This window comes from Gorilla gorilla, chromosome 11 (assembly GCF_029281585.2).
Source record: "Gorilla gorilla gorilla isolate KB3781 chromosome 11, NHGRI_mGorGor1-v2.1_pri, whole genome shotgun sequence".
NCBI classification, from domain to species: Eukaryota; Metazoa; Chordata; class Mammalia; order Primates; family Hominidae; genus Gorilla; species Gorilla gorilla.
In genome coordinates this window covers 127554529-127567156 of record NC_073235.2, presented here as the reverse complement: position 1 = coordinate 127567156, position 12628 = coordinate 127554529, and the positions used below count along the sequence as shown (strand labels likewise).

The 12628-nt window shown below is 38.2% G+C and overlaps 1 protein-coding gene across 11 annotated transcripts in view; it reads left to right on the top strand.

Moving 5' to 3' along the window:
• DOCK10 (dedicator of cytokinesis 10) overlaps nt 1-12628 on the top strand; it is a 281316-nt gene that overhangs the window by 184426 nt on the left and 84262 nt on the right. For all 11 annotated transcript variants that reach the window (XM_055380571.2, XM_063695244.1, XM_055380574.2 and 8 more), the window contains exons 15-19: nt 4835-4957; nt 6790-6869; nt 8694-8881; nt 9374-9439; nt 12222-12314. In XM_055380571.2, coding sequence (XP_055236546.1) covers nt 4835-4957; nt 6790-6869; nt 8694-8881; nt 9374-9439; nt 12222-12314 — 550 coding nt within the window. The remainder of the gene's footprint in view (nt 1-4834; nt 4958-6789; nt 6870-8693; nt 8882-9373; nt 9440-12221; nt 12315-12628) is intronic.

The following is a 12628-nucleotide window of genomic DNA, read 5'->3' as shown; positions in this document are numbered from 1 at the left end:
TGTCTCTACTAAAAATACAAAAATTAGCCAGGTGTGGTGGCAAATAAGACAGCCCATCAAGTATTCATTTGAACTTTGCTAACATTATCTCAATGTATCCAACTTTAGCATCCAGAAGAAAGGGAGAACCTGTTAATTATGCCATTTTTAAGTCTCACAGTTCCCAGTGATGTATATCCAGAGTAAACTCACCAATATTTGTCATAATTTTGAGGTTGTTATTTAAAGTTGGAGATGAGTAGGAAGGAGAAATGTGGAAGTTTGGGCAGCAGTAAATCAAGATAGATTCATGCAGTCTCCAGGAATTAGTTTGCCCTAAGGCAGCGTCATAGCAAGGGAGGGAGAGTCCAGGCCTGGGAGTCTAATAAACGTTGCAGATCAGGCCACTACTTACTGTGACTTGGAACAAGTTTCTTCTCCATGACTCTGGGTCCCCAGCTATAAATTGAAGCTGACAATACCTGTGTTATGAGCAGTATGTGCAATCTCAAGTGCACAAGCATTTGGCGTAAAATAGATCATGAATAGTACTTTATCCTCCCTTTTCTATCTCTTTCTATGGGAACAACTAATGCCAGGACATTCTGCATGAAAAAGATGGTATTTAGATTTGCAGAACCCTTTATAATGAATTTGTTTTTATTTCTCATAAGCTTTAAGACAAAGGTTAACTAATTATAATTCACTGATTAAACATTTTTGGTATTGTTAAGCATTCTCAGTTCCCTCCAGAAAACCTACTGGGGCAAGTAGAGGCAAGATGTCTGTTGTGAAATATTCCAGTATAACAAAATTACAATAGTGCACACATTTTTCACTTTAAGGATCCAACATTGCTCTGAGGTTTTAGAAACAGGCATTTTAGAACCAGACAGAGCTGAGCTCAAAATATCCTAACTCTGGCCAGGCATGGTGGGGCATACCTATAATCCCAATACCTTAGGAGGCCAAGGTCTCCTGGAGGTTCGCTTAAGGTCAGGAATTCTAGACCAGCCTGGGCAACATAGTGAGACCCAATCTCTAAAAACAACTTGTAAAAAATTAACCAAGGGTGGTAGCATACACCTGTAGTCCTAGCTACTCAGGAGGCTGAGATGGGAGTATTAGAATCATCAGAGATGAGCCCAGAAGCTGGAAGTTGCAATGAACTATGATAGCACCACTGCACTCCAGCCTGGGCAACAGAGTGAGACCTTGTCTCTAAAAAAAGAAAAAAAAACCCGCTCTATCCTTTATTAGCCAAGTGAGCTTGGGCAAGTTACTTATAACCTGACTTTATCTATTTTTTTAATCTACAAAAGAGGAAAATAAGAATATCTAATTTACTGTTATAAGGAATAAGGAGCACAGATATGTACCCAATAAAAGATTGTTATTTTTAGAAATTATTTTTTCTAGTATTATTATTACTAAAAGTCACTTACAGAGATCATATCTACCTCACCAAGTCCCCTTTTCTGATAAATTTGGGGCAGTGAAGAACAATATAAAGGAGAGAAGTCAAAGAATTACCCATTATTGAAAGAACCTGAGAAGTTAGGAGAAGTGACAATCCTGCTTTGAAGTTGTCTAATTAAATATGCTGGAAGGAAGACAGATGAAGTCTCTAGGGAGGCTGACAGTATTACTGACTATTGAAATTATTCCTTGGATAGGAAAGCCAATGAAACCACAAGCTTAGACCATATTAACGCCCAGTTAGTGGTCTGGTTGTAGGTTAGGAAACACCACCAACCTGTGTATATACATATGTGATTTACTTCCACATAAATTTCTCACAACTGAGCAAAGTAGTTAGCAGCACAATTCTAAAGATATCATGTCAGACCACTTGGATTAGCTAACCACAAAAAAGTATAAAAGATCCAGCCAAAGATTTTAATTTCTCTTTCACAATGTGGAAACTGCTTCAAATAAATGTGCACAGCATCAGAGGAAGGCTGGTTGTTGCCCATGTCTTTACCAGCTTCCTGACATACTTCAATACCTAATTGATACCCTGATTCTGAGGCTACTGCTCCTTCCTGTTACGCTTTCTAGATTGCAGTTTGTTTCGCAGTGTAGATTTCGGTGTGCCCTAAGACATGTTGGCCCTTACAATCAACTGTCATTAGAAGAGTAGAACTGACAATGTAGATTATGACCATATTTTTACCCACATTTAATCATCCCACCCACTGCAGTACGTACAGGTGCTCATCACGGTGAACAACATTTTTTTCTGAAATTAATTTGGTATTCTTATATTTGGCACCAGCTGCAGTACCATTTTACAGTGAAAAGGTTATCCTTGGGGGAGGAATAGAGAACACATACAGATGACTACACAGGGTATTTTATACTCATTGACTCGGGAGAAAATTGACCCTTCCAAATGTGTCAGGTTGTGAATGGATCTCTTTCCATGCATATCAGCCCCAGAATCCTAGGTGCCAGCATCCTTGCCAGGACTCTTTTGTGATTTCCTTGACTACCTCATTTGATATTCTAAGTGGACCAGCACTCAACACTGAATTTTTTTAATTAAGCAAAATTAAAATAAACATTTCATTCTCGTATCTCTACAATTATGGAAGGTGCACAGTGCAGCTGTCATTTAAGATTCCCATACTGACAACGTCTTCAACAAATGGTCATCCAACTTCTGTTTGACTCTTTCCAGGGACAAAAACCCAAGTACATCCCACAGTGCTTCCTTCTGTCTGTCTCTTTAGAGGTCTAATTATTAAATAATCTATTTTTCAAAATAATCTTCAGCTATCTGAAAACCACTTTTATGTGTTTTCTTCCATATCCACACACACAAAAAAAATATGTCTGCTTCATTCTGCACATCATGGTTATTCATGCTGTTTGTGAATGAATCTATCAGGGACACCTAAGGTTCTTTTCCTTTGGGCAAGAAAACGAAAAGCTTACACAAAGGGTTTTCAAATGGCTGGGCCATATTTCATGATTCCTACAATCATACCCCAAAGATCATGGTGCTGAGACCCTCGCAATATACTGATCATTGCTCAACTGTAGCAGTTGGAACTAGGCACAGCGTTCCAGCCATCACAAAACCATCTATGTAAATGAATCAGTTATTTTTTCTCCTGCCAGATATATATATATATATATACACACATTTTTTTGAGACGGAGTCTCGCTCTGTCACCAGGCTGAAGTGCAGTGGCACAATCTCGGCTCACTGCAACCTTCGCCCCCCAGGTTCAAGCGATTCTCCTGCCTCAGCCTAACTAGTTGGGATTACAGGTGCATGCCACCATGCCCGGCTAATTTTTGTATTTTTAGTAGAGACGGGCTTTCACCATGTTAACCAGGCTGGTCTGAATCTCCTGACCTCGTAATCCCCCGACCTCAGCCTCCCAAAGTGCCGGGATTACAGGCGTGAGCCACCGCGCCCAGCCACCAGTTATATATTTATTGAGCAACCACATGTTGTATGGCACTGTGAGCAAAACTTCTCCCATGGTGCTGTACTCTTCATTCTCTTTATGAAAAGTGTCCAATGTAAGTGAGCAATTTCCATGACAGAGTTGTGGATAAGAGCAAATCGAGTTCCACAATTCACATCTATCAATAAATGGAAGTCACTAATTAAAAAGCTATTGTTCAAGCTCAGTTTAACTTCCTTTCATACTGGGAATTGTATCATGTTAGTTTCAACATGTGATGCACTGAAACAAACGCCCTTTATAATATTTAAATAAAACTAATATTCATGTTTAATATTTTTATTCTGTCTCCCCAGCGTTATTTGCCTTTTTACCTTCCTCATTCACTACTTAACAGAGAAAAAATGAGGAGGCAAGTTGAAGGAGTCTGAAAATATCATCCTGATAAAACCTTGGCCTATTTTCTTTTGGTGTTCTGTTTAACACTAAAGCTATTTAATCTGATATCCATTTAAATGGCCATTTCAGCCTGTGCAATGAATTCTTCAGTTAACTTAAAGAGTGATAAAACATTACATTAAAAGAAGTAAGAATTCAATATTTCTCTAACACTGAAGTAAAAATTCAATATTTCTCTAACATTGAAGAAAATACATGGATCTATTTTTTTTTGACCACACATTGTGTGACGAGATATGAGGAACTTCATGTAAAACTGACATCTAAGCATGGTACCTATATGAAGCAAGTATTGCCTGACATTACTATATTATTTGGACAAAAGCTATTTATGTGTTTCAACTAAGCCTACCTTTCCTTGGTTCCAATGAAACAGACCAAGGAAGGAAATAAGTGGCTCAGATTCATGGTGTTCTCTTTCTTTAAAACAACAGTCTGACTCAGGTGCCTTCCATATTATCTTTGTCTCTGTCCTAAAAGTTAGGACATGGGCACATTTAGCTCCATGAAATTGTGTCAAGAGTATGGCCTTCCACACTCACATATACAACCTTATCCCTGTTCCACCACTCGTAAATCCTAGTAGTGCCACCCAAATTGAAGTGACTCTGTCCTGCCCAGGTTTAAGGTGTCTTGGAAAAATAATTTAAAAGACTAACTTGTGTTCCTATTCTTCTCCACTTCCCTGATACTCCAAGGTTTTGATACAAGTTATTAAATGTGAGACATGATAAAAAATATAGTTGTAATATGGAATGTTATCACTTCGGATACAGAGTTAAAAATAATAAATTAAAGATAACAAAAATAAACTGTATAAATGAAGCATTTGTAAAAGTTTTCTGTCTTTTTATTTTATAAGTTCTTAGAGTTTCTCTGATTATAAATGAGAAGTTTAGTTAATATAGTCACGTTAAAAACACAACTTTATAAACAATATCCAACTACCAACCTGAATAAATATTTTCTTTTAGATCAGTATTTAAGGACAACCAGGGAAATGTGGACAGAGACTCAAGATTTTCACCATTGTTTAGACAAGAAAGTAGCAAGATTTCAACTGAGGACCTAGTTAAACTAGTATCAGATTATAGAAGGTATGTTTTTTTTATACTCTCAAAATTAACATAAATCAGCCATGTTGATTTTTTATCACTTCATAAATACCTGAGGATCTCATTCTCGAACACCCAAACCTCCAGAAAGCGGATATTTTTCAGGTGACTTCACATATGCCCAAATAGCACCACAAAAGTAAAAATTGCTAGAATTATATGGAAGGACTGTGAAATGTTAAACTATGTCAGTTATTTATTGCTGTGTAACAAACCACCTCAAAACTTAATGGTTTAAAATAACAACACTGCTATAGTAATTGTACTCCTGAGTCCACAATTTGAGCACATCTGAGTGAGAAAGCTTATCTCTTCCACACATGGCATGGGCTGAGAGAGATCAGCTGGGGTCAGAGGATCCACTTCAGAGACTCCCCTTTAAAGTAATCAAACATCCTGGCCAAAATCCATACCATAGGCTTCCTAAGGCCTAGCCTTTCCTCTTTACTTTTTGCCAGTATGCTGAAGCATGAAAGGCTGTAATGCTGAGCAGAAGAGAATAGGCAGAAGGTTCTGGGGTGATCTGTTATAAACATAAAAAAACAAACTCTTACAAAACCCATGTTATCAGTGAATAGCAAGGAAAATTATTACTGTCTAATTTAAGGGGGCACCCTAGAATACACAATGCAACGCTGACATTAAATTATTCATGTCAGCCTCACACTTTATGGCCTTTATTCTCAGTGGTGTGCTGACAAATGTTTCACAAGCAACTCTTTAAGGAAACAACGGACTTCTACTGATGGCCGGTGTCTATGGTGTAAACTCTCCTACCATTGCTGATTCCAACCTATCAATGAGGCTTCACTGAACATAGGGTTAGGAAGAGATGTGCACCCTAATAGAGCATTTCCACCATAAACTTAGAGATGTACAGATAATCTTACCATGTAGTAAAATAATCAGAAAGTCGTGAATTTTGAATACTTATTACCTTTGTGTTTAATATAACTTCTTTAATGATAAGTTTATGTAACTTAATTTCTATTAACGGCTGTGTTTAGCTGTCAAGCAAAATTCCTAAAAATTGAACATTCAGCTCTCACAAGCTGAGAAGAGCTGACTCTGACCCATCACTGTAATTATCCCACCTGTCGAAGTAGATTTCCTGAGAAGGATAACACTTGCGACTGTTACCAGCAGCTTCCACTTTACTCTAAAGGAAGATTGGCGAGATTTTAATAGAGAGAGAGTGGGAGGGAAATGCAAGGACTTGAGCCAGGGAGTGCATGTGAGTGGGAGACAGGTGGGGAAGGGGAGTGGGAGAGAGCACTATAGGAGTGGGAGAGAGCAGAAGAAACAGGGCTCGGGGAAGGGTCCCTGTCCTCCTTGTTTGTTGGTGAAGAGGAAGAATATGGACCATCCACTTAGCGATTGTAGCAAAGACCAAGCTTGCTCTCAAAACTTCTTAAAATTCATTATGAGAATGTGTTACTCAAGCCAGTTTAAATACTATTAGCTTTTGTTAATAAAAACTCTATAATTTACTCTTGTACTTTTTTGATTTTTGTGTTATCTGAAGTAGAAGGAAATAAATTTAAAATCTTTTTCAGAAAATCTGTCACTTGACCCCTCCCTGATTTGTATTTTTATTTGCAATATCACATGTATTTTAGTTTGCAAAATTAAACTAGCTAAATAAAATCATTCACAAGATTATTTGGGAGTCTGCTGTTTACCCTTAACAAAGCTCAGAATTATAGATGACTGCTTTTTCCTTGAAAATTGGAATAATACTCTGTGTGTGTGTGTGTGTGTGTGTGTGTGTGTGTGTGTGTGTGTGTGTGTCCTTTGCTCATGCACTCTTACAGGGCCGACAGAATAAGCAAAATGCAGACCATTCCTGGAAGCCTGGATATTGCTGTTGACAACGTTCCCTTGGAGCATCCAAGTATGATGATGATGTCATGGTTTGGTTGCAGAGTTTTGAATATTGAATATTTAGTGGGTTTTTTTGGTTGGTTGGTTGGTTGGTTGGCTAGTTGGTTGGTTACAAGGTTTTGGGTTTTTTTTTTTTCCCAAAAGTTGAAATATTTGGAATTCATGATGCTACAGAAATGTGGAGCTTCTTTTTGCTTCACTAAGACAGATGATGAGTTTTGTAGGGCAAGAACTATATTCAGGGTAACCTAACACTTACTTACCTGGTATGCACCATGCACCTAACAAGGTATTAAATTATGTCATTTAATCCTCAAAACCCCAGAGGGTTTCAGAGGAGGAAAGTCAGATTTGGATAGATTAACAAACCAATAATCCATAATGGGACAATATGTTCTCCCATTGAGGGAGTTCCTCTCACTCAAAATAGAGGCTAGTTCTGCCATATTGTGCTTCCAGAGGGTTACTCTGAACACTGTGTAGCCACTCAAGTGGCCATGCAATGATTATAACTGAAATGTTGTCAGACTCTGTTATTATACAGAGAACATATATTTTTTTCAGAATATGGTCAAAAGTATTGTCAGTAAAAAAACTCAATTTTAGAAGGAGTTTTTTAAGCTTTATTTATAAAAGAGTTTCAGAATTTAATTTTTAAGTGGTAAAAGTGGTTTGTTTGGCTATTTCTGATTCTACCCTTTAGTGACTTTTTCAGCAATGCGAAAAAAAAAAAAAGAATAAAGGCCTCCTATAATGAACTCTAAACAGGGAAAAGACTATTGCCATGGGATATTTGGATTTCCACTGCAGTATTAAGTTTTCCATCCTAGTAACTTTCTACAAGTCATTTTAATATGAAATGTAATGAGCATTCTAACTTAAGCCATGGTTCAAAATCATTTTTATATTGATTGGTGTGAAAAAGCAGAGGATAAACCAAGTCATTTCCTCTACCTGATATGGAAATGAAACATGACAAATGAGGCACTCAATATTCTCTTTGGAAGAATGGTAGAATCTTAGAGAAATTTGAACACATAATAAAAATATCATAATTGGTTTTTGAAAAAAGAAAACAGTAATCTGATTCTCAAGCATTCGTAGCTAATCATTTTGCTTTTTAGAACACAGTCAGATTCCAGGTGGGGTAAAGGGAGGTAGAAGGCCTTGGTCTTTCAGTACCACAACTTCAGGCTTCAAACTGTTTGGTGACAGAAGTTTTGATTTATAAATTCCTAATCACTATTTCTTAAGCTCTTCCTCCAAGGGTAGGTTTTAAAAGGTGGTAGAAACTGAAGAGAAAAATAAATAAACCGTATCTACTGATGAAGAGAGGGGCTTCAGGCCCATGCTGTGAAATCCATTCTGTAGAGAGATATTTAGAGAGATATTGCTATTAATCTATCTGGTACTATCAGTAATAGATCTATTGGACAAAGCTTTTTTCAGTCATGTATCAGAATATGTATTATTTTTATAGTGTTATAGCAAAGATTGGTGGATTATTTTTTATAATATCTGGCTACTATGTTCAGAGGTTCATTAGTTAAAATTTATTTTTATGGGAAGCTTAATACAAAAAGAAAATAGTTATAAATCCGTCTAAAAGATTTACTGTTTTTTTCTGAGACATCAGTTTTAATATTAAATACGTAGCTTGTTAATCTGCCATGCCCACCTCCTACAAATTTCTCATGCTAGCATAAGCTAATATCAATTGGTGTACAAGCCAGGAGTTTCTATCTTGAGTGGGTTCATTTTAAAACATGTTAACTATTGTTCACTTTAAAAGAACCATATTAAATGACAAACTCTTATTTTCTGATTTTTTAAGATTGTGTAACATCGTCCTTTATCCCTGTCAAGCCTTTCAACATGATGGCTCAAACAGAACCCACAGTGGAGGTGGAAGAATTTGTTTACGATTCAACAAAGTATTGTCGGCCTTACAGAGTATATAAAAATCAAATTTATATTTACCCCAAACACCTCAAGTATGATAGCCAGAAATGCTTCAACAAGGTATGATATAAGTTTCTGAGATATCATCTTTTCTTTTCACCGTATTTAGACCATATAAGATAGTTCCTGAATGTGCAAATACAAATTACTATAGGGCAACACTCTTGTCATAGAAAACCGTTTGGAGAAGATGTTTAGTAAGAGGCACTGATGAGTTTTATCTTAGAAGTGTTTAAGGATGCAGTTTTGTAGAATATTAATAATCTTTTCTAAATCAGTCTTAAATAATTTTGTTCTAGACTTTTTTTTAGTTTCTTAAGATATTCTAAAAATAGCAGGCCTGCCCCCTTTCAATATGAGCTTTTACTTCCCTTTTAAGTACACTTTCCAGATCCTTCTGTTATTTCAGAACATTATGGATAATGTCACAAGAAAATGTTGGGTATTTTACATTTTTCGGATTAATTAGAAGCTACTTATTTTAGGCACTTGGTTTTTTTATGTTATTTGATAGGAAATTACAATTTCCATTTTTTCTCTCCGTAATTTCAGGCACGGAATATAACTGTGTGCATTGAATTCAAAAATTCAGATGAAGAAAGTGCCAAGCCCCTGAAGGTGAGCCAAGTCAGCAAAGGGACCTAGCATAAAGTGGGAAGGCAGGTGCAGGGATTCTTTCCACCATTGCAGGGCTTTTTATGTGAGTGTGGTTGAAAGAGCAGTAATTTAATACATTTGTTTTAGATCTGAAACATACCTGATTTAACAGTCCTCATTAACTAGATCTATTAGAAATTCCTGTCTCATAGCTCGTTTAGCTTTTCACGACTTGGGAAAAAAGGAAACCATTCTCATGTGAAATAAATGCCAAGACTCCCCTGTGGAAAACGTTGCCTTTTTCAAAGATTAGCCTGCCTCTCGATTCGGCGTGCTTGATTTAAAACAGAACACCCCAGCCGGCCCTCGTATGGTGTGCGCAGAAGCACTGCCGCATACTGGCCCAATAGCTAATGTGGGGGACCCGTGGGATGCTCACAGTTATGGAAGGTGCACGTGGCCAAGTAAGTGCCTGAGGAACCGGAAAAATGGCTCTGGGAAGTCAGTCCCGGTTGCTGATCACATGATTTAGTAAGATCCATAAAACTATGAGGTTTGTAGGAACTGTGGTGTTTCACTCTACAAAGCTGCAACTGGATGGCATTTTTTAGAGTTCATATTTGATATATAGTATGTGGTTTTTATTTTAGGGATTTCAAACAACATAAAGTAACCCATAAAAATTGAAGGGGAAATTATTTGTAGTGGGCCTGCTGCCAATCTTACCAGCTTCGGCAAATCAAAGGAATGAGGTAGTAGAGGACAAAACTAATTTCTAACTAACCCCCACCATTCTCTGTGGTAGTCTCTTAAAGCACTCTGCCTGGTACAAATTGAGTCCTCTAATTTGTGGCATTATTCAGAAGAACAATAATCAATTTGAGTGATTGAATTAATCAGGCAATTAATTCAGGTAAATATAAAAAAGAGTCTTTTTTTTTTTTTTTTAAAAAAAAAAAGGTCTTGAGCCACTGTCAGCATCCACTGGCACCCAACTCCAAAATAGTGTTAGCATCAGGAGAGAAAAATTCAAGTGAAATATAATTGTCAGGCAAACAGAGGCAATGACCAGATGACAAGCACGTTTGGCCTGTAGAGCAGTGTTTTTGTGAGGAAAATTCTAGAAAAGAATAACAATCACATGTGCGTCCCTTGCTTCACTGCATTCTAAAATACCACACACAGATACAGCAAAGCTAACTGTCAGACTCCAGAAGAGGGGTCCTGAGCTTTGGACAAAGGGGGCTTATAAGTTATAAGGAAGTGCCATATCACAGCCCTGGCCTGATTTGGGGCTGGACAGAATAGTAGCATGCTGTGGCAGAGATGGTAACCAGCCCTATCCTGGAAGCTGGCGTATCAGGAGCTGGGGTCCATCCAAGCCTTGTGGTTGCACAAGACCTTAACTCTAGACCAAAGCTGGTTCCATGGGGCCCGTATCACTCCATTCTCACACTGCTATAAAGATACTACCCGAGACTGGGTAATTTATAAAGAAAAGAGATTTAATAGACTCACAGTTTCTGCATGGCTGAGGAGGCCTCAGCAAACTTACAGTTATGGTGGAAGGGAAAGAGGCATGTCTTACATGGTGGCAGGTGAGAGAGAGAGAGCATGTGTGAGTGCAGGAAAAACTGCCATTTATAAAACTATCAGATCGCTTGAGAATTTATTCACTGTCATGAGAACAGCATGGGGGAAACGGCCCCAGGATCCAGTCACTTCCTTTCCTTGGCATTTGGGGATTATAATTCAAGATGAGATTTGGGTGGGGAGAAAAGCCTGACCATATCAGGGCCTATTCAGGAAGCCATTCTACAGGAATCAGTCTTAAACAAGTTAGCCCTTATTCAATGTAAATCAAGAGTCAGATTGGTCCAGGTGATACCCATAGGCTAGGGGAGGTCCCCAAACACTGACCGTTGTCCCAGGTCATTGTCTGAGTCATTGTTATTTTCCTGGGGTTGGTAACTGAAGAGTTATGGCCTTTTATTTTCACTCAGGGATAATTTCAGGCACTCATAATTGTTCAATTCATAACTTCTTCAACAGTGTATTTAGGACCCCAGCCCCAGCCAGTGAATAGGCTCTTGACACTGTCATGAGAAGGATTTCAAGGATGACTCAGAAAATAGTGAAAGTACAGAGATTTACTGCAAAGCAAAAAGAACACACTCAGGAAAGAAGAGCGTGGGTGTACTCAAGAGAGATAGTCATCTGCAAAAAGGTTTAGGGCTTCTATCTTTATGGGTTTCTTTACATTCATGAAGATTTTGAAAGAAACTTTAGAACTGCCCAGGTACTGGTGCTAGTGTGATTTAGTATGTCAATGAGCATATAATGAGGTCCTAGGAGAAACCTAGGTCAAATCCAGCACCATGCTGGGTACAGTTGGTCTTAACCAGCTTGGCCCACATCTCATTTTTTAGGGTCTTATTGGCCACTGACTTATGCAGCTGTTTCAACAGTATCCTTTTTGCTAGGCATGTGAAACCTCTGTCTGGAATTTTCTGTTCTCCTGTGGCCACCCTGTATTATTCCTGTCTCACAGGTATTTGGCCCTGGCGTAGTAACTATACGATGAATGAAAGCCATCAAATTATCTTCAGCAGCTTTCATTGTATAATAAATGCAGGGTAGTAGGCCAAAGAAGTTCAAGGTTAATTAGATGCCAGCTTAGCCTGGCAAGTTATCACAAAGTTTGCCATTGTCCCAGGATTGGTACTGAAGAGTTATGGACTTTTTTTCACCCAGGGATAATTTCAGACACTCATAATTGTTCAACTCATAACTTTTCAAACAGTGTATTTATGGAAAACCTGGAGGGCCCCTCTTCACCTCAGCCGCCTACACAGCAGTTCTGCACCACTCTCAGAATCCGGATTTCTCAGATGAGGTAAGAGCTAGCCCTCCACTGCCCCCAGCGGTTCCTAAGAAAGGTGGGTGAATGTTCAGATAACCGTGCAGTGAAAAACACTCTCTCTAGACCTCATTAGACTAAGGACATGCCTTGGCAGGTATGTACTTACCAATATTTCTAAACTATATTAATTGGCAGTTGTTCCAGGAGTACGTTGCAAATTCATGTATTTCAGGACAGGAGTGACCTTTTAAAAAAAATGGAATGCTGGCCGGGTATAGTGGCTGACGCCTGTAATCCCAGCACTTTGGGAGGCCGAGGCAGGCGGATCACAAGGTCAGGAGATCAAG